Source organism: Triturus cristatus, chromosome 9, assembly GCF_964204655.1.
Source record: "Triturus cristatus chromosome 9, aTriCri1.1, whole genome shotgun sequence".
In the NCBI taxonomy this organism is placed as follows: domain Eukaryota; kingdom Metazoa; phylum Chordata; class Amphibia; order Caudata; family Salamandridae; genus Triturus; species Triturus cristatus.
This window is the reverse complement of record NC_140592.1, coordinates 85237326-85257828: the sequence shown is the minus strand read 5'-3', so window position 1 is coordinate 85257828 and position 20503 is coordinate 85237326. Positions and strand designations below refer to the sequence as shown.

Here is a 20503-nt window from a genome sequence, read left to right as displayed (position 1 = left end):
TGCCGTTTCTAAGCACTGTAAATCACAGTGCTGCTCTGCTGCTCCTTGGCGCTATAACATAGCCCTCCATTTGCCGAACTCTGAAGGATGGGTGGCTGAGTTGGCCTTTCCAGTATTTTATTTTGTGGCCTGTTTCAAGGGTGGCTGTTCAGTGTGATTAGGATCACATCACTCCTGATTGAACTCCAAGCGCCCCTTTCCTGCTCGCACATCTTCAAAGCTAGCTGCATCCTATACAAACCCATCACCACCAGCGTCGTCCCTTATCTTACAAACAAGCTCAACAGCTCTGCTGGATCTCGGCATACCATGGGCCAGGTCCCCATCAGACTGCAGAATAAAAAGTGTAAAAAAGAACCAGCATTAGCATAGCCAATGGGTCTCGCTTTTGGGACCTTATAAGTATTTAGTTATGCAGCACAATATACTTGGTGCAACATCAACTGTTGCATGGCTAAACAATGATATGGTCCTAAAAGCGAACCCTATTGGCTATGCCAATGCTTGTTTTTTATTTCGGTATCTCCCGCTCTTCCGGGTTCTCACATCCTGGCTCACCTCTCTCGTACTCTTTTATGTCCCCCTCAACTCCCCTTTTATCACCCCTCGCTGTCTCTAATTGTTTCTTGTCATTTTTTCATTCTCACTTTTCCCCCTTTTTTCCCCCCTCCCCCTCCCACCGTTACCTTCTCTCGCACTTTTTTCGTCTCGTTCACGGAAAATGAAGTCTAAACAGATGTTCGAATACATAATCTAAAACTGGCGCAGAGATAACCAAATGTTCTTTTTAGAATGAATTGCAGAGTTCATATATAGAAGCTCTCCGGATGCAGCTCTTGATAAATGGAAGCCTTGTGTGGCGCTATTTCCTGGGAAGACACGGGATGCTGTTGAGATCGGAAAGGTGCATGCCTTGAATTCAATGATTGGCATAATGTAGGAAAGCAGATATCGGCATCCTGGAAAGACCACAGGCGCCATGTACTGAGTCCACTGTGTCACCTAGACTCTCTGACACACACATCTTTTACTGCCCTTCTTCATCACAGTTGTCCTTGAGAAACTGCGGTCACCTGCCCATGGCTCTTACGTGTAGTGCATACATCCCCTCAGAACCTGAGGATTCCACCTTCTGCTCTGCATCAAAGCAGAGGGCAAAAGAGAGCGAGGCCTTTCCCCCTCACTGGCCCGACTGCGCCCAAGTGCCTCTCTTTTGAAGCTTACCGATGTCCATGTCCCTAGTGAGTGCCAGTCTCCTGGTGGCAGCGAGGTTAAAGGGAATTCATATGCCCTCTTTGCTTTAGGAACAGACTGGCGAGGTAAGTTGCTGCCCAGCACAGAGTCCCTCCAATCTCCTTACTCACCTTGCAATGGAGGTGACTAGGAATGGGGGTGGCATGGGTGGTGGGCATCCTTCCCGCCCCCCCCCCCCGCCCCCGATCTCCCTTCCATGCTTGCCTGCCAGTGTTGCATCTGGACATAGGGTGGTATTTATTGAAGGCAGATCATGCTGTGTTTAGTTAGCTTTGATCAGTGTCCGGGGGTGGGGGCTCTTTAGCTCCTGCTTCTCCTGGCTGGATACCTACACAGCATGACGTAAAAGGCATGGGGGAACTTTATACTTTTTCTCTTTCAACATAAGCCCTTGTGCTGCATAATTAAATACTTATAAGGTCCCAAAGGTGAGACCTTTTGGCTATGCCAATGCTTGTTTTATAGAGGTTCAGTTGTGCGCACTATTTGTTTCTTGTTTTCCTCAGCTTGGCTATCAGCTCAGTGCCCGGTTCGTGGACGCTGTGCTTCATGTTTCGTTTGGCATGTGTGTCATGGGTTTAATTATTGGTTTCCTTAGGAGACCGTCCTGCCCATCTTCATTTTCACCCCTGTGTCTTTTTTCCTGCTCATGGCAGCCTGCTCACCCTGTGCAGTGTATCCCTTCACCCCGTCCCCACCACTCATCCGCGATCGCTGCTTGTGTTTTAAGTGATTTGCCCAAAATCACAGGCTGTTGAGCTAATCCAGAGACTCGAACTCCTGAGTCGGCAGCTCTGACCGCACGCCGTTCACAGCATGTTTGATGCCATTTCATTGCTGTTTAGGTCTCGCGAGCCAAAGGCTCGAAGAGACATTTTATATGTGGGATTTTCAAAGTGCTACCCACACTTTTGGCTGGCCTAAACCTTGAGTGCACGAGATCACATGCACGTGCACAGCTGCTCCTCTGCTAATTGCATTCCCCCCTCCCTTCTCACCCAGTCCTTTGATGCTCTGCTCGATTACTTTCACTTTCGCCGCTTTGACCCTTGCATTCCCCCCTCCCTTCTCACCCAGCCCTTTGATGCTCTGCTCGCATCTCCCTCCTCCCTGGGCGTGAAGGGAGACAGAGACATCCTCCTTAATTGCGGTTTCCCCTCTGAGCCGAGAACACATCGGGTCCTGTGGACACGTTATTGATCAGCTCCGAACTCCGATACATTGCTCTCAAGTGACCGTCTGTCAGAGGAAACAAGCAGCAGGCACTTAAATGACCTATGGGGCCCCAATAATGCTAAACACTACGAAAATCAGATAGAAATCTGTACAAACCGACACGAGTCACATGCCATGTGTTTGGGTGTCGGTGTGCTCTCGTGAGCACTGCCCATCAAGTCGTGCCACCCTGCAGCGTTTAATAGCACACATTATGACAAAGCTCTGAGCATACACCCCGCTCCCTCCTCATCTTTCGCCAGCTTCACCTCTTTCACTCCTCCTCTGCCTTTATCCGTTCTCCCTGCTATCAGCAACCCGTGAAATACCTTCCTCTTTTACACCCTTCCTTTTCTCACCGCTACATCTTTCTTTGCATTCACAGCTCTCCGTGTTCCCTCCCTCTCCATCTCGCTAAAAACACCTACTCCTCTCTGCCTCTCGCCCTGCTTTAACCGGCTCATTCTCACACTTTCCTGGCCGCATACTTTCCACGTGTTCTCCCTCTGACAACACTAATTACACTGGCGTTCCTGCCGGCACGCTTGGGTTCTTCTTTACGAGTGACCATCACACCGTGCCAATGCATGCTGGCCCCAGAGCTCTCCAATCAAAGTTTAAAACACTGCATCTGCTGTCAGGGGCGCTATTACATACACACTTTAAGGGGGGGCTATTTTAAACTAGGTGGGGGGGGGGTTGGAGCTATCTTCAGTACCTATGCCAATGTTTGCTTGTTAGCGTTTCTTTCATTAAGCACATCTACGGATCCCGCAAGTGCCTTGTTCCTGAAATGGTGTTGGGGATAAGCGCACAGGCACTGGTTGCTGCTTCAGTTGATAAACTGGTGGCGTGTGAACCAGAGAACTGCCCCATGCACATTGAGACGTAAAATGCACGATGACGCATCTTGTCTGGAGGAACGGGGAAGAGAGTAATTCTGACAAATTGCTGCTGTAGTTTGAGTTTGAAATGCATGTTTCGAGTAATCCGTACCAGCAATATTCTGAAACCCTCACTTTCACGGTTTTACACGCGTGGGTAAATATCTCTCGGGAAATATATGTTCCTGAAAAAACAGTCGCCAGCGTGTGTGAGTTTTGCCGAAAACGTAGTTTGTTTCAAATGAATTACAGACATTTTTGAAAAATATGAACACAAATACAGCTATTTCCATGATTTAAGAAAAGGAAGGCGGTTTACATTAATTTCGCAGACCTCCGATGTGCATTTAAGAGCAATTGATTAAAATAGATGTATGCAGTGAGCAGCTGAATAACAATCCATCAGTGAGCTCAAATCCTCTATACATAATTATGCTTTATTATATGCCACATAATTTTACACCACTCAATGCAACACAATTCCACGCCATGCTACACAATTCTATGTCACATAATTCTACTCCACATCACATAATGCCACTCCACATCATGCCACATAATTTGACAGAACACCACATAATTCAACAAAGTGTAACATAATTCCACTCCTCCCTACATGACTCCACTCCACACAATGGCATTCCACATCACACAATTGCACTCCAAGTTACACATCTGCCCTTCATGCCACACAATTGCTCTCCATGCTGCACAATTCCATGTCTCACAATTCGACTCCACGCCACAGAATCCCACGCAACCAAGTTCCACGCAACGTAATTCAACTCCACACCACATAATTTCATGCCATATATTACCCCTCCAAGTCACATAATTCCACTCCACCTATTTTCAATCCACTCCATACCACATCATTTCACCCCATGCCACATAATTCCACACCACTCAAGGCCTCGCAGTTCCATGCAACACAATTCCACATCTCATAATTCCACTCATGCCACAAATTTCCACTCACACAATTCCATGCCACATAATTCTACTCCATACCACATAATTCCACTTCAGTGCACAACATACAATTCCACATCATGCCACATACTATGCCACATAATTTCACTCCCTACAACATAATTCCACTCTGTGTCACATAATGCCTCTTCCCTTTCGTGCCACATAATTCAGCTCAACATATTTCCACTCAACTCAATTCCTTGCCATGCGACACAATTGCACATCACATAAATCCATGCCACATAATTCTACTATATGCCACACACTTTCACTCCACACCACATAATTCCACACCACTTCACATAATTCCACTCCACATCACTTAATCCCACTCCACACAATTGCACTCCATGTCACACAGTGGCACTCCTCACAATTCCATGTCTCAAAATTTCACTCCATGGCACACAATTGCACGCCATACAATTTCACACCACACAATTCCATGCCAAAAAAATCTGCGCCACTTAAAGCCAATCCATGGCATGTAATGCCATGCCACACAATTCAAATCAACATAATTCGGCTCCATGCCACATAATTCCACGGCACGTAATTCCACTCAACACCACACAATTCATTACCATGTCACATAATTCCACTCCATGCGATATGATTTCCACTCCACTAAGTGACACTCCATGTCACCCAATTGCACTCCACATCACACAATTGCATTTCACGCCACACAATTCCACGTTGCACAATTCCACTCCAGTCAACACAATTACACTCCATGCAACACAATTCTGCACAACACAATTCAACTCCATGCCACCTAAGTGCACTCCACCCTCATATTTCCAATCCAAGCCACATAATTCCACTCCATGTCGCATAATTCCAATCCTCTCAATGCCGCACAATACCATGCCAAACAATTCCATGCAACACAATTCTTTTCCACATAATTTCACGCCACCTAATTCTACTCTACACCACATAATTCCACTAGTCAACACCCCACAATTCCATGCCACACAATTCAACTCCATCCCACATAATTTCACTCCATGCAACATCACATGACTCCACATCATGCTACATAATTCCACTCCATGAGACATAATTCCACTCCATACCACATAATTTCACATTGTACCACACTGTACCACCTACATTTAATCTCCCCAAACCAACATAATTTCACACCACACAATTCCACACCACACAATTCCATGCCAGACCATTCCATGTCACATCTCATAATTCTACTCCACGGAGCATAATTCCACTCCTTGCCACCTAATTCTATGCCACACCACTTGATTTCACACCATGTCACATAATTCCACTTCACGGCACTGAATTCCTCTCCACACAATTGCACACCACGTCACATAATTGTAGTTCACGCCACACAGTAACATGTCTATCTCAGTGAATGCAAAATAATTCCACTCCACATAATTCCATGCCACATAAAGTGCTCTCCACTTCTCATAAATCCACACCACATAATTCCATTCCATGGCACACAATTGCATGCCACATAATTCCATACCACACCCCATAATTCCACACCACATCACATAATTCCACTCCACCCCCATACTTCCTCTCCGCAGAATTGCACTCCATGTCACACGATTGCATACCACGCCACACAATTCCATGTCTCACAATTTCCCTCAACACCCCACAATTCTAGGCCACACCACACATATCCACACCAATTAATTCCATGCCATACCACATAATTACACTCCATGGAACGTAATTCCATGCCACATAATTCCACTCCACTATTAATGAATCCACTCAATAAAATAATTCCACTTAGCGGCACATAATTCAAGTCCACCACATAATTTCATTCCATGCCACATATTTCCACTCCATTCCATGACCCATACTTCCATTCCTCTCAACACAATTCCATGCCACACAATTCCACGCCACACAATTCCACGCCACACAATTCCACGCCACACAATTCCACTCCACACAATTCCACTCCACACAATTCCACTCCACACAATTCCACACCACACCATATAATCCCACTCCACGCCATGCCAACTAATTCCACACCACATCCCTTAATTCCACACCATGCCACATAATTTAACTCCAGGTAACATAATTCATTTCCATACAATTGCAGTCTATGCCACACCACGCCAATCAATTCCACATCTCACAATTCAGCTCCATGCCACACAGTTCCAAGCCACTCAACATACTTTCATGCCACATAATTTCACCCCACACATCATAATTTCACTCTGCATATTTCCACTCTACTTGACACCACGTAATTCTACTCCCCTCTACATTTGCAGAACAAGCATTTGCAATGCAATAGGTCTCGCATTTACGCAAGTTTGAGCTATTCACATTACAAATAACAATGCCTTTTATTTTTGTTTTCTTTTTTTAAACTTAAATAAAAGGCAGTGTCATTTACAATGCCAATAGCTTAAACTCGCGTGAATGCGAGACCTATTGCATTGCAAATGCTTGTTTTTAAATGTTGCCAGATGGAGTAATTTATAAGCTCAAATGCTGTTCCAGTCACATTGCGTGCCATCTCTCCCCACCCCATAACTGCTTTCATTTTCACCATTGTGTTTTGTTTCGTGCTTGCCCTGTGCCATCTATCTCTACCCCTTCACCCCGCACCCACCACCCCTCTGAGGTTGCTGCTTGTATTTTAAGTGATCTGCACAAAATCACAGGACACTGCTTGCTCATCAGAGACTCGACACCCTGAAAGTTCTGGGGCAGCACAATATGCTACGTTACTGAATCCTTACAAGTCTTAAAGGCGAGAAATGCTTGTTTTAAACTATATCCCCATTAAGAAAACCCATCTCGACAGTTCACTGGTCTCCCTGTGAGATTGGAGAGAGACAGACTCTCCATAGTATCAGCACATAGTATTTCAAGTCGGCTGAGTCCTTTAAAGCATCTGAGTAGAGCTTGACGTGAATGGGTCATCTTCCATGGGTTGTTGTTTTTTTAATTATTTTTAAAAAAAATGTATTTAAGCGTTCTACCTTACATGAAGGAATACATGCAGCCATGGCTGTCAAAAGAAATGTGCGCCAGTAATACGTTATTTAGAGCAACTATACTAATAAACACACATTAACATTTATTACTACAGAGCATGGGACTAATTGCAAGCTATATCCACAGTACAGCAAAATGTACATCAGGAGAAACTGTTTACCACCTCATAGATTGCTTGTAACAATTATACGAGGCCTCTTCAATGTGATTTCACCTAACTACACAAATTTAATCCCTTGTATCCTGATTTTGGTTGACTATCTTTGGTTAAAACAAGTACACATGAAAAAATGCAATGGCTTAAACCCTACATGCAGAAACGCAGCGCATAATATGCTATTTATTACCATTTTTGTGGGAAAGTAGGGGCACCATGACTCATTTGAAGCTTCGCCCCTCGCGACTCATGGCGTCTTCTCACACTCGGCCAAGATCATAAATAGCATATGTGCAGGTCGCCTCTTATATGTTTATAATGTCCATTTGCTTTCCCTCAGTGCATTATCTTCCTTGTTCTATGCAATCTTTCTTCTATTGTAGGCTTCTCCAACGAGTAGCTCAGAAGCTGGTAGCTCTCCAGCTACCTTTAAGTAGCTCTGCTGTGTGCAGCGCATCCTACCAAATAAGCTTTTGCGTGGTTGAATTAATATACGTATACCAAGTTTGAAAAGCATGTACTAGAGGAAAAAATGTTTGTATATACAGAACTCATTTGTACCAGGGGTATTGCAGCTATGGCGGTTGTGTACTACCTCTGTAGAATCAATAAAAGTTGATATAGCTCGTGTACACCTGTGTCATGATGTAATTCATGCTCGCTCCGAGTGTTCTGGTCTCCATGGGGATGCTGTAGGAGGACAGTTGGAGGGCGAACACAGAGAGCGAGTATCGAGTTGTATGTTGGTGGTGCTGTATCATATTAAACTACTTTTGGAGCACTTGAAGAAGCCTCAACTCATTTAACACTGGCGACGACCGGGAGTTGAAGCACCACCGACCCTTACAGAACCCACGGAGAATTCTACGACTTGTGTGGACTTTTGGAAGATCGACAGAGGCTGAAGCAGTTGGACCTTTGGTGTCTATTTCCTTTCTGAATGACTTCCCCCTTGAATGCGCAATGAGATGGGAACATCACATTTTTTTTTGACTGACTTTGCTGTTACGCTAACTGTGTTCGACAAAGGGGAACAACCGAGAAATCGTTCCTCCTCGCATGCAGGTCAGTTGCATGTTTGTGCCTTGTTGGACGGTTGCCGCTTGCTTGTGCGACCAGTGTGCAGCATAATTGACAATTATTAAATATCTACACTTACCAGTGACTAACGACTGTTCGTCTTGCTCGCGCTGACTCTGTTCTCGCGCCCTTCCGCATGCGCGTCCTCGCGACCTGCGCAATCTGTATTGTTCCCGGAAATCACCAGCACGTCAAGTCAGCACGCATCAGCACGTCGGATCAGCGCATCGTGTCACGTTTGACGTGCCTCCATTTATGTGTCATGTAACCATGGTTACATCCAGGGCTCTCTACGACGAACAAAAATAATCAATTGTTGTTTTTCTGACAATTCTTGTCACTTGATTATTTGTTTTTACACAATTGGGATTCTTGATAATCCTGTCTCTCCTTTTGAGCATGTCTTCAACCTCGATGAACCAGCCTCCTGCATACCTGTGTGAAAAAGGTGAGCCATTACTTCCCTGGAAGCGATGGAGAAATCTTTTTGACTCCTACTTGGTGGCAATTGGTGGTGAAAGATTTTCAGCAATAAGAAAGCAAGCCATTCTCCTACATAATTTGGGTGTTGAGGGCCGAAATATTTATGACCGTATTGATGAACTTCCAATTGGTGATGGATCTGGTGAACCGTCGGATGTTTTTGAGATGTCTATGAAAATGCTTGAAAACTACTTTGGGCCTCGCATAAATGTTGTATTAGAACGCCATAATTTTTTTATGCAAATACAAGAACCAAAAGAGAAAGTTGGGAACTACGTAGCATCCTTAAAAACTTTAGCTAGAATTTGTGAATTTGGAGATCTAACTGAATCATTATTCCGCGATCAGTTAGTCAGATGTACAAACAGTCCTAGGGTTCAAGAAAAACTTTTGTCTAAAAACCCATCTCTACGTGAAGCTATTTCCATTGTGGAAGGTATGGAAAATACGTCAGGTTGGGTAAAAGAAATGAAGGAACACAAAACCTCCACAGACTGCACTCCTACCGCTAGCAGCATCCACGAAGTTGCCACAAATGTTCAACAAACTGTTGTAGAAGACAATATTTGCAGAGTTGCTCAAACTCCTAAGACAAAATTCCACATTGATCGTAGCAAAATCAAATGTTATCGATGTGGGAGTCCTAATCATACCTCAAATTTTCCTAATTGCTTTGCAAAATCTGCCACTTGTTTAAAATGTGGCATGAAAGGTCATTATGCCAGGGTCTGTAGATCTTCAGGCAAAGTTACCTGTCTTGAAAACGTTGAACCTGTAACAACAAATCCAAGAATGGTTATTTCTAATGTAAGGAGTGATGGTATTGTTGATGCTGACCCCATATCTATGCCTGAATGCGACATCGAGATTGGTGGCAAAAGTTTTGTTGTATTAGCAGATTCAGGTTCTCCTTTCACAATGATCGGAAACGAAATTTGGAACAAAACTTTTCCTGACATCATGCTACTTGCTCCTGATATCAACCCAGTTAGCTATGGGGGGGTCTCGAATTAATGTGTCTGGCTACACGATCATGAGTATATATTTCAAGGGTCGTGAAACCATTGGTAAGATTTATGTGGCACAAAGAGGGGATAACCTCTTAGGTTGGAGGCATCAGAGAGATTTAGGTATAATATTGAATCCTAATGCTCTCAAAGCCTCTGATCAAGTCATGCTTGTTGATTACAATTCTAATTCCAACAGGTTCTTCAATGAGTTTCCCCAAGTTTTCACAGATAAACTGGGACTGCTAAAGGATTTTGAACATCGCATTATCTTGAAACATAATGCGGTACCGTGTGTCTACAAGGTTCGAAAAGTTCCAAACATGATGATATCTCCTCTCAAAATGGAATTAGATGGGTTAATTGGTTTAAATGTAATTGAGGAAATTGAATCATCGGAATGGTTGGCCCCAGTAGTTTTGGCCCCCAAGGATGGAGGGAAGAGCATTCGCATGTGTGTAGACCTCAGAGGTCTAAACAAATGGATATGGGTTGACCGCCAACCTCTTCCCAATATTAATGAGTCTTTGACTATGCTTAATGGTGCAATTTTTTTTTCTGTCCTTGACTTGTCTTCAGCGTACCACCAAGTACCTCTTCATAGCGATTCTAGGCATCTGACATCTTTTGTAACGCCATTAGGAGCATTTAGATTTATCAGAATGCACTTTGGGTTGGCATCAGCTGCAGCATGTTTTCAACGCATCATGGAATTGGTCATTGGTGATATGTCGAATGTCATTTTTTTTCAAGATGACATTCTTGTTTATGGCAAAGATGACATTGAACATGACACTAATTTAAGAATGACTCTGAAGAAGTTAGCGAGCAAGGGCCTCACAGTTAACAAACAGAAGTGCAAAATTGGTGTATCTTCAGTTACATATCTTGGGCATGTAATTTCTGGGGAGGGCATTCAACCGAAACTTGAATTGGCTAAAAGTATCGTTGAGGCTCCAACTCCCAATGACCAGGAACAAGTCAGATCTTTTCTGGGATTAGCTGAATTTTATGCTAAGTTCATAAAGGGATTTGCATTGGTTGTTGAACCTATAAGGTATCTACTTAGGAAAGGTACTCAATTTGAGTGGAATGATGCATGTAATGTTGCTTTTGGAATTGTCAAACAATCCATCAGCCAACTACCCAGCCTTGGCCATTTTGATACTAGGATGAAAACGATACTTACCACTGATGCAAGTTTATCTGGGTTGGGTGCGGTACTATCCCAAGTTGAAGATGGTGTAGATAAACTTGTTGCCTTTGCGTCTCGTGCTTTAAAAAAAAGCTGAGCAACAATATTCTTGTATTGAGAGGGAGGCGCTTGCGATAGTTTGGGCAATTAAGCATTTTAAATTTTACCTCTGGGGAATTCCTTTTATTGTAAGATCTGATCATCGTCCTCTTGTACAAGTTTTCTCTTGTATGGAAAGTGACAGACTAACTCCCAGATTGAAGCGTTGGAGTGACGGTTTGGAAGAATTCAACTTTCAAGTACAGTATCTGCCTGGGTCTTCAAATGCGACTGCTGATTGTCTATCCAGACTACCTATACCGGTACACGATGATTATGCTGATGTTGAACCTCTCAGTGTCTCTTGGGTTAGGGAATCCTCTGTTTCTCACGAAGAATGGGCAGATGCTACTTCTCATGATCCCTTATTCTCAAGTTTCAAGGATTTTATCATTAAAGGATGGCCTGTCCGTTGCAAGGATGTTGATCAAGATCTTGTACCTTTTTGGTCCATTAGGAATAAATTAACTATTTTGCATGGAGGTTTGATGAGGGGTAGTAGATTTATTCCTCCTTTAACATTGAGACCGAAACTAATAAATCTTGCTCATGAGGGACACCTTGGGAGGAGTCTCACTAAAACACGACTTCGTGAAAGATATTGGTGGCCGTACATGGATCATCAAGTGGAGGTAGTAGTTAAGGATTGTCATCAATGTTCATGTAATGATAAATCTAAAGTTGTAAACAATGCTCCTTTGTCTCCGGTTGAAGTTCCCAATCAGCCGTGGACAAAGTTGGGTTTAGATTTGATGGGGCCCTTTGATTTACTTGCGCCATCTGAAAGATTGGTCATTCTTTTGGTAGATTACACTTCTAAGTGGGTATCTACCAAGTGAGTGAGCAATGTCAACACTAGAGGTATCCTTGAATTTTTGAAGGATGAATTTGCCGGTGGGGGCATTCCCAAATATCTCATCACTGACAATGGAGTGCAATTTGTGTCTTCTGAGATGGGGGAATTTTTGAATGACCTTGGCATCATTCATCTCAAGACAGCTCTTTACTCTCCTCAGGCTAATGGTCTTGCAGAGCGTATGAACCGTGTGGTCAAAGGTTGTGTACAAACAGCCTTAGATACGAAAACCCCTCTTAAAGATGTTTTACGTGATACTTGGTGGGCTCACCGTACCACAGTTAACCATGTCATGTGTAACTCGCCTTTCTTACTTCTGCGTGGCAGGCATGCCAGGTCTAAGTTGAATCCTTGTTGGCTTCCTTCTCAAAATATAATCCCTTTGGATGGGAAGGAGGTGGAAACTAGGATTCACTCTTATCAAAAAGAGTACAAAAAACGTTTTGATTCCAAGAATGCTGTTAAGTCTAAACTATGGAACATTGGTGAGTGGGTTTTGGTTAAGAAACCCAGATTCTCAAAAAAAGGTGTTTCGGAATTCATGGGTCCCTTCATGATCTCTTCAATTCATAAGAATGTTGTTACGATGCAGAATGGCTGCAAGTGGAATATGTCTAGGCTTGTGAAATTCACGGGGCCTGATCCTTCCTCTGTTCCTAGTCCAAGCGATGTTTCACAATTTGGTCAGTCCAGTTTTTCATCTTTCCCAAGTTTTGGCAATTCTCTTAATACCCCACCTCCACCAGATCCAGGTCATGTCCAATTTAGGAGGTTCCCTCGAAGATTGCATCGTACTCCTGCAAGGTTTAATGATTTTCATTTGAATACCTTTTAATAGATTTTACTTTGTCTTGTTTCCTTATCTTTCGTCTTGTTCTTTTGTTGATGTTTGATTTCTGCATTGTTGTGTATAGGGGATGTGTTATAATCTCGTGTACACCTGTGTCATGATGTAATTCATGCTCGCTCCGAGTGTTCTGTCTCCATGGGGATGCTGTAGGAGGACAGTTGGAGGGCGAACACAGAGAGCGAGTATCGAGTTGTATGTTGGTGCTGTATCATATTAAACTACTTTTGGAGCACTTGAAGAAGCCTCAACTCATTTAAAACATTACTGATGGCAGCATTGTCTGAAGCACTCAGAGAATCACCCCAAGAATCACTTGCTTGGGGTGGCCACTTATCTTGTCTGATATGCTTTTTGTTACAACAGCATTAATAGTTGCTCAGGATGATATTCACTGAACAAAAATAGCTCTCTTTAAGGAAAAGATTGGAGACTCCTGTTCTAATGTTTCTTTGCAATAAAATCACAAAATCTAATAAACTCTGTGTTGCACGTCCAAGACCCCACTGAACCAAAGAACTTCGTTTGGTGGGGCTCAAGGTTTAACAATGTACGTCCGTGGAACCTTGTATCCTGTATCACTAGACATGTTGCTCTATAATGATCTGGTTAACTTTGCGCACAGCATTTCCACAACACAACCTTCAAACTCCCTCTTTCAAGTTAAGGCAGGGCTACATTCCTTTAATACTACAGCTCTATCTAGTGTAGCCCATTTGACTTTTCAATCATTTTATGGCCTTTGCTTCTATGCCTTTCTCTCTAAATCGTACTGTAGACCAGCATGCAGTTTAAGTACATCAGACAGTGGTAAATTGATTGTCGAATTGTAGCCCTTTAATCCAGGGCACTTGTTTTAATGCATTTTAGTTACTGATTAACAATAATGCTGTATAAAGCTTGTGAATATCTCACTGCCTTCCAAATTGCTACTGAATATGTTAGAAGATAAAACCGTGTTCCTTGTACACCAATAAATGGCACTGTAATAGTCTCAAAAAAGAGGTTTAAAATTTTGATCTTTGATGGACAGCTCTGCATATTTTCATGATAACGGAATAAGTATGAATTTCCATTTAGATCAATATAATGCACCTTTTTCCACCAAGTGGTACAGATGTAAATCTGGAATTGGTCGTAGCACCTGAGTTTGTGGTACCTACTAGAAAAAATATATATTATGTACTGTGGGCTGCACCGGTCACGTTTCAAATGTGCCCTCCACTGCTGCTGGTCTTTGTATCCTCACCAGCTAGCTACGTTATCGCCTGTTGCAATGGCAGTTTGGAGACATAGCTCTTTTTCCAGTCTTACCTTACCCTTACAGTTGTTGCTTTCCCCCTTTGCTCGTAAATGTAAATGTCAAGGTACTTATAGAGCGCACTGTCACCAGACGGCCACCTTGCGGTGTCGCCTTTGCGGTTTCCTGGCGCTGATACTCATACCGCTGTGGAACCCCTCCTGGCTTTCCCTGTGAAGTGTCCACTCCTGGGCACCCCCAGGGTGAAGCCAGGCATCCTTAGCGCTGTTGGGGCCGGTGTGGAGGCTAACCAAGCTATTGCCCAGAGTTGCAGCGTGGGGCCCATGATTAGAATAGTCACCGAGAGGCACGAATAGACAGGTCCGAGGAAATTGAGCCCGAGCCCCGCCGAGGCGGGAATCGAACCCTGGTCCCTGGCCAGAACTCTGCTTCAGGGTCTGCCGCTCTAACCATTAAGCCACACTCCTCCACGTAGGGGAAGTGCTAAACTTAAATGGATGCACACAGAGGAAGGTACGTTTAACAAGGACTTGGCACACTCTAAAATTGGTACTGAATAGTTCTACATCACATGTGAGATTTGACTCGTTGATAAATATGGCACTAAATTGTTTGCAGGGTCCATACCTGAACGACTCTGTGGCCAGCGAATCAAAGTAATGTTCATTGTGGATTTTTGTATCCTTTCAAAGCTGCTTTTTTAATCAAGATTTTTTTTCAACTACAGTTCCAATGTCTTGCTGGATGAAAACTTCATACCAAAACTTGGACATTCAGGTGTGCGATTTGATCATAAGGCAGACTTCACTCGAGTGGCAACAAAGATGCTCAGTGCATGTCAAGCATACCTTCCAGAGGAGTACATCCGAAGCGGACAGTTAACAGCAGGAGTTGACATCTTCAGCTGCGGGATAGTATGTACTTGGTTCACCATTTACTGCTTAGATGGCTTTGTGGTATTTATCAATGTTGTTTCAAGGTTCTATGAGGTTGCTATCTGCAGGTCATTTTACCTCTTCATTTCTGCTCTAGGACTTTCAGTAATTGTTAAACTGACCTATACTTTACTTGCTGCGGCGTCTGTGAGGAGGGAGGCATCAGTCTGAAGTTTGAATTATGCTGCTTTTGAGAGTGTGGTTTGTACTCTGATAAGGTTCGTGGCCAGGCAGCAATATTGTTAAGGGTGGTTTACAAGAATGTTGACAGTAGTTTTTCTAGAAGACTGGTTCAACAAGTGGTGAAGAAGAATTGAATGGTGATGGACACAAGGTCATGGGAGTGATGAGTAAGTCAGAGTGTTAATCATCAGGTTCTCTTGCAAGATACACAGCCTGATGTACCATTGGTGTGGCTGAGTTTTTAATCATATAGTGCATTCCTTGTTTGAGGTTACTTGCTACAAGAAGGTCCAACCTAGTGAGAGGGGGTGGTCTATCGCTTGAATTCTCCAAGCAGCACACTTTCTCTCTTTTCGCTGTGAATGTGAAGACAATATCAATAAATGGAGCGAGAAGCAAGAGGTGTATTGTTTTGTGTATTGTTGAAATTGAAGAATGAATAGTTTTGTGAAAGTTTATTTTCCGTTAAGCTATACTTAAGATGTGTTTCATAAATGGCAGTGAAATCACCTCTTTTGTTAAGTCAGTGCTCATATTGGATGGAACAGTTCCCTAGAACAGGATCAGCCAAGACAGTCTTGCACTCCACGGTGACCAAGGCCAGACCGGCCTTTTAACTCATTAGGCATTTCTCCAGTGGCTGGAGTCATTGAAGTCCAGCTTTTGAAGACCTGGGCTACCACTGTGCCTTTAAAAAGACTCACTACCTCCCGGGTGAAGTAGGCGCAACAGGGGCATAAAGAGAGAAAGCTAGAAGAAAGGTAGACCGGTTTGAACATTTTTGCCAGGGCTGTTTTTGGTTCTCATTCCAGCCCTAATGGGGCACCTTGTTCCAGTAATGAAAGATAGTTGGTCTTGTGCCTTGTTTGTTTGACTGCAGACCTGGTGTTCAGAAGGATGCATAAAATGCTACATGTCTGTGTTGGTGTTGCAATTCTGTTCCGTAACTGTTTTAAAGGATTTTATGATTTGTCATGGTAGACAGTCATGGTTGTTTTGCGACTGATTATGTTTGGTCTGGCATTAGCCAAGACCCTTAAATTTTACTAAAAGTACATGTACAATAACCTTACTTATAGGGTCTGTTAGTCAGCTCTCTTAATCCATTTGTCTATTCTTGTCATTCACATTTTTCTTCCACACACTACAGCATATAGCTTGGGGCAATTGATCAGCCCACTTCGGCCATTGGCTAACTTTACTGTACTATGAGTGACAGCATTCTACCGCTTCACAAGCTGCACATTCTCACACAACATAGTTCCCTTAGGGGCCAGGGACTAAAAAGACCAAAATAATATTTTTGAATTTACCCACTCTTTTTTCAATCTGATGCGGCCCAGCAGCTTCACTAACAATAAAGGTTAAGAAAGCCCGTGACAAAACAAAACAGGCATTGACAAAGTTAAAATGTTGGCAGTCAATGCCAGAACTATTGGATTTGTCAATGTTTCTTATATGTGAGAGGTGATATTCTAAAGTGGTAGGCTGGAGTATCATGATCAAGTAAGTGGATGGCTAAGAGATGGAAGCATAAACTAGAGTGTGTGTACAGTTATGTGCTTACATGCAGTGAGTGCTCAAGGGGAAAATGGTAAGTGTTGGGATGAGTTGTGGAGTCACTTAGGACTTTCAGGAAATAAATCAAAACTCTTATTCTGATTTCAAGTCGTCTTTTAGCCATAAGCAAATTGTGGTAACTCCAGTGTTTTTGTGGGCACTATATTAGGCCCTGATGACGACTGTTGGGCAATGAATGGACTTATCTGGTGAAACAGTTGGTTGAAAGATGGGATGATACAGCTAAGTAGAATGTGTTAGTGGAGCATTTTACTTTAGGTTGCTGGATTGATTTCATGAGGTAAAACATGAGTGAAGTGGGTGCATGGCACAGTGAGGGAACTGATGTGCCGGGGAATTAAATCGGATAGGTATTGCGAGTTGAACACACAGCAGAATAAGTGGAGCGAGGGCATCGCTGCCGGAGTGAGCAAATAAGCAGAGTGAATGGAATTAGTGTAGTAGTGCGAGAGGTCCATGGTGGAATGACCAATGGTCAAAATGTGCTGTAGCTTCAAGCACTAGTAAGGTTTAACTGAGCTGAAAACCTTCTTGAGGCATGCAAAACAATGTGACTGCACTGGTGTGCATAACTCGAGGTGCCTGTCCAGTCTTACGATCCCTTTGAAGCTCCTTTTATTGGTTGCATGGCATCTAGTTGTGGAGGTGACTCCTATTTTATGGCATGCATTAATCACTAGAATTGAAAGGTATGAAAGCACAATACGAGGTGCCATAATAGAGATAATTGGCTGCATCTTCATAAGATGATTGTTAGTTAAAGGCAGCGTTTCTTAACCTGAAGTCTGTAGACCCCTGGGAGTCCGCAAACTCTCCTTAGGGGGTCTGAGACTGTTCACAAAATTAAATAACAGAAGCTCAATAAAGCAAATATACATAAAAATGTACAAATAAAAAGTGTGAAGAATTTGAAATAGGAAGCTAAACATTAAGTTGGTATCCTTAGCATGATTTTTGGCATCCGCACAAGTGCCGTAAACAGAATCTAGTATGGATAGTTGGTGACCTCAACTGAAGCACTGGTATACATGGATAAAATGAGCATGCATTGAGCACAAAAAAGACAACATGATATGCTAGAGCCTGGGTATCGTTAAATCGTTTAGAAATAAGGCCACAGTTTGGAAATGTCCAACCTTCCCATTAAAGTTAAAATTTCGATTTTTATATTTGTGAATTAAATAAAATCTCCTAAGTTGTGTATTGCTTTGCGGTTAAAGTTCAACTCATAGAAATTGCTTAGGCTGGGGTACCCAGCTTCCAATAGTGATCCAGTGTGGATCCCCAGAAGTCATAAGGTTAAGAACCACTTGTTGACTTCATGAGAGTATTTTAACGAGGAGTTATTTGATAAGCTTTAATACAGTGTACTTTGCTATGGTATTAAAAGTGCACTTTAAGCCAGGTGTTTCATTGCATTTATGTACGTGTCTATAACCCTATTGAAAAATAATTTTACAATTCTCTGTATGGAAGGTAGAGATATGAACATACTGGTTCCTATACTCAAAACAGTGAATGGACTGCATGATAAACCAGAGCACAGCTCCAAGTTTCTTGCAGAGCTTTTGACCATCGAATTAGTTTCTTGCAGAGCTTTTGACCATCGAATTTTGTGAATGTAGAGTGGGCAAACACTTGAAATATAGCTAGTGGAGGCAAACTAAACACATATTTATGGATATGGCACATATTAGCGACAATAAATAGTAATACAGCATGTTGCATTGACAAGACTTTGTGCTCAAAAGCATAGTGTATAAAGTGAAATATACCTTTAAACTCCCACACCATGAGCTTTGCAGCTAAGATTTTTTCATACATGAATTAACTTGTGAGACACAGTCAAGCTTTGTAAATAGTGATTTACATCCGTTCATCACAGCATGCTCTCCTTCACGACGAAAAGTGCGCCTGTACAGGTTGCGAAATCCAGCTCACTGAGGCCCTTAACTTCTTTTTGACTGATCTGTTTTTCAGGTGCTGGCAGAACTGCTGACTGACAAGAAAGCAATGGAGGAAGGGAAAAGTTCAATGTATCTGGTAGGAGATTTCAATTCACAAGCTATCTCACGTCCTTTAACTTGTGTATGTGTTTTAAATGTATCTGTACCCCTTTCGTTTGTAGGTTTCTTGGGTATTTGCTGTTTGTGTGTCCCTCTATTCACTCAGGCCTGCCTTTGTGTCCAGTCACCACCGTGGTCTCCAAGAACTTGCTTAGGAGGGGGCGGTGCTGAGAAGTGGGATAAAGATCATTGGTTCTGCAAAGAAAGTCAGGACCTCCAACATCTTTTGTAATCCCCTGCTGTGATTTGTCCAGCTTTGTGAAAGAACACCTATTCCCGATGGCCAAACTTTTAATGCCAGTAAACGAGAAGCTATTACAAACTTAACCATTAGATAGCAAGATAATGCACAGCAGGTAAAAGTAGAAGTGTCACGCAGCAAAAGTGTTGTTACAAGAAAGGAACCTCTCCATCTATTTTACAGGGACACCGGAATGAGCTACTGATTTTATCTTGCTCATTAACCCCTTCAGCGCTGCGCGGATTTCCGCGCAGTGCTGAAGGTTCTGAGCGCGGGCGGGGCCATGACGGCACGGTTCCGTCATAAGCACAGCCCAACTGACGTGCATGACGGAACCGTTCCGTCATAAGCGTCGAAGGGGTTAAAGGAGGCAATTAGATTCCATAAGCCACCTGTTCACACATTCAACCGAGTAAATGTTGCTATGTCCACGGTGATGAGTTGGTGTACGGCAGTGTAGAATCCAAAGAATGGAAATATTTGGAAATTTAAGATTGTGGCGATGTTCATTTATGATGCTGAGGATAGGATAACTCTTGTGTTATTTCTGGGTTCACTGAACATGGGTGGGAATGTATTGTTGAGTTTAATTAGACTTGTGGGGATTAGGTGATATAGATGTTTTTAATTGTAAATACTGTTATATATGTTCTTTGTAGCCCTGATGAAATTCCATGTGGGGACGAAACACATTGGCTATACTGACAATACATTTTCTAATGAATACTGAAGAATAAAAATGACCTATAAGAAATGCGTTCCTTACCTGTCACTGCAGTTATCCAGTATTGGTATCTTTCATAGATTCACATGCCTGAATCATTCCCCGTCGTCGGGATGGGAGTCCCCGGTACATAAAGAAAGTAATGTCCCATTACACATATAGGCCAAAGGCCTCACATTAGTAACATATCCAGGTCCTTTTGTAATAAGGACCAAAGTCTAGAGAGCAACCATTCAGCTACCACCACCCTCTGGAACCTTCCTGGAAGGAGCTCTAGTCCCTCAGATTTTCGTAAGCACAGTGCTATATAGAGGAACAACTGAGAGTATTAGGTGAGCCCTTCCAAGGGAGGCGGGTGGGTTGCATGTGAATCTATGAAAGATACCAATACTGGATAACTGCAGTTACAGGTAAGTAACGTATTTCTTATCCAGTATTAGGG

The 20503-nt window shown here is 42.9% G+C and overlaps 1 protein-coding gene across 3 annotated transcripts in view; it reads left to right on the top strand.

Annotated features, from left to right (window-relative positions):
- Positions 1-20503, top strand: part of IRAK2 (interleukin 1 receptor associated kinase 2) — a 292230-nt gene that overhangs the window by 194524 nt on the left and 77203 nt on the right. For all 3 annotated transcript variants that reach the window (XM_085624476.1, XM_085624478.1, XM_085624477.1), the window contains 2 exons: positions 15059-15245; positions 19011-19073. In XM_085624476.1, coding sequence (XP_085480602.1) covers positions 15059-15245; positions 19011-19073 — 250 coding nt within the window. The remainder of the gene's footprint in view (positions 1-15058; positions 15246-19010; positions 19074-20503) is intronic.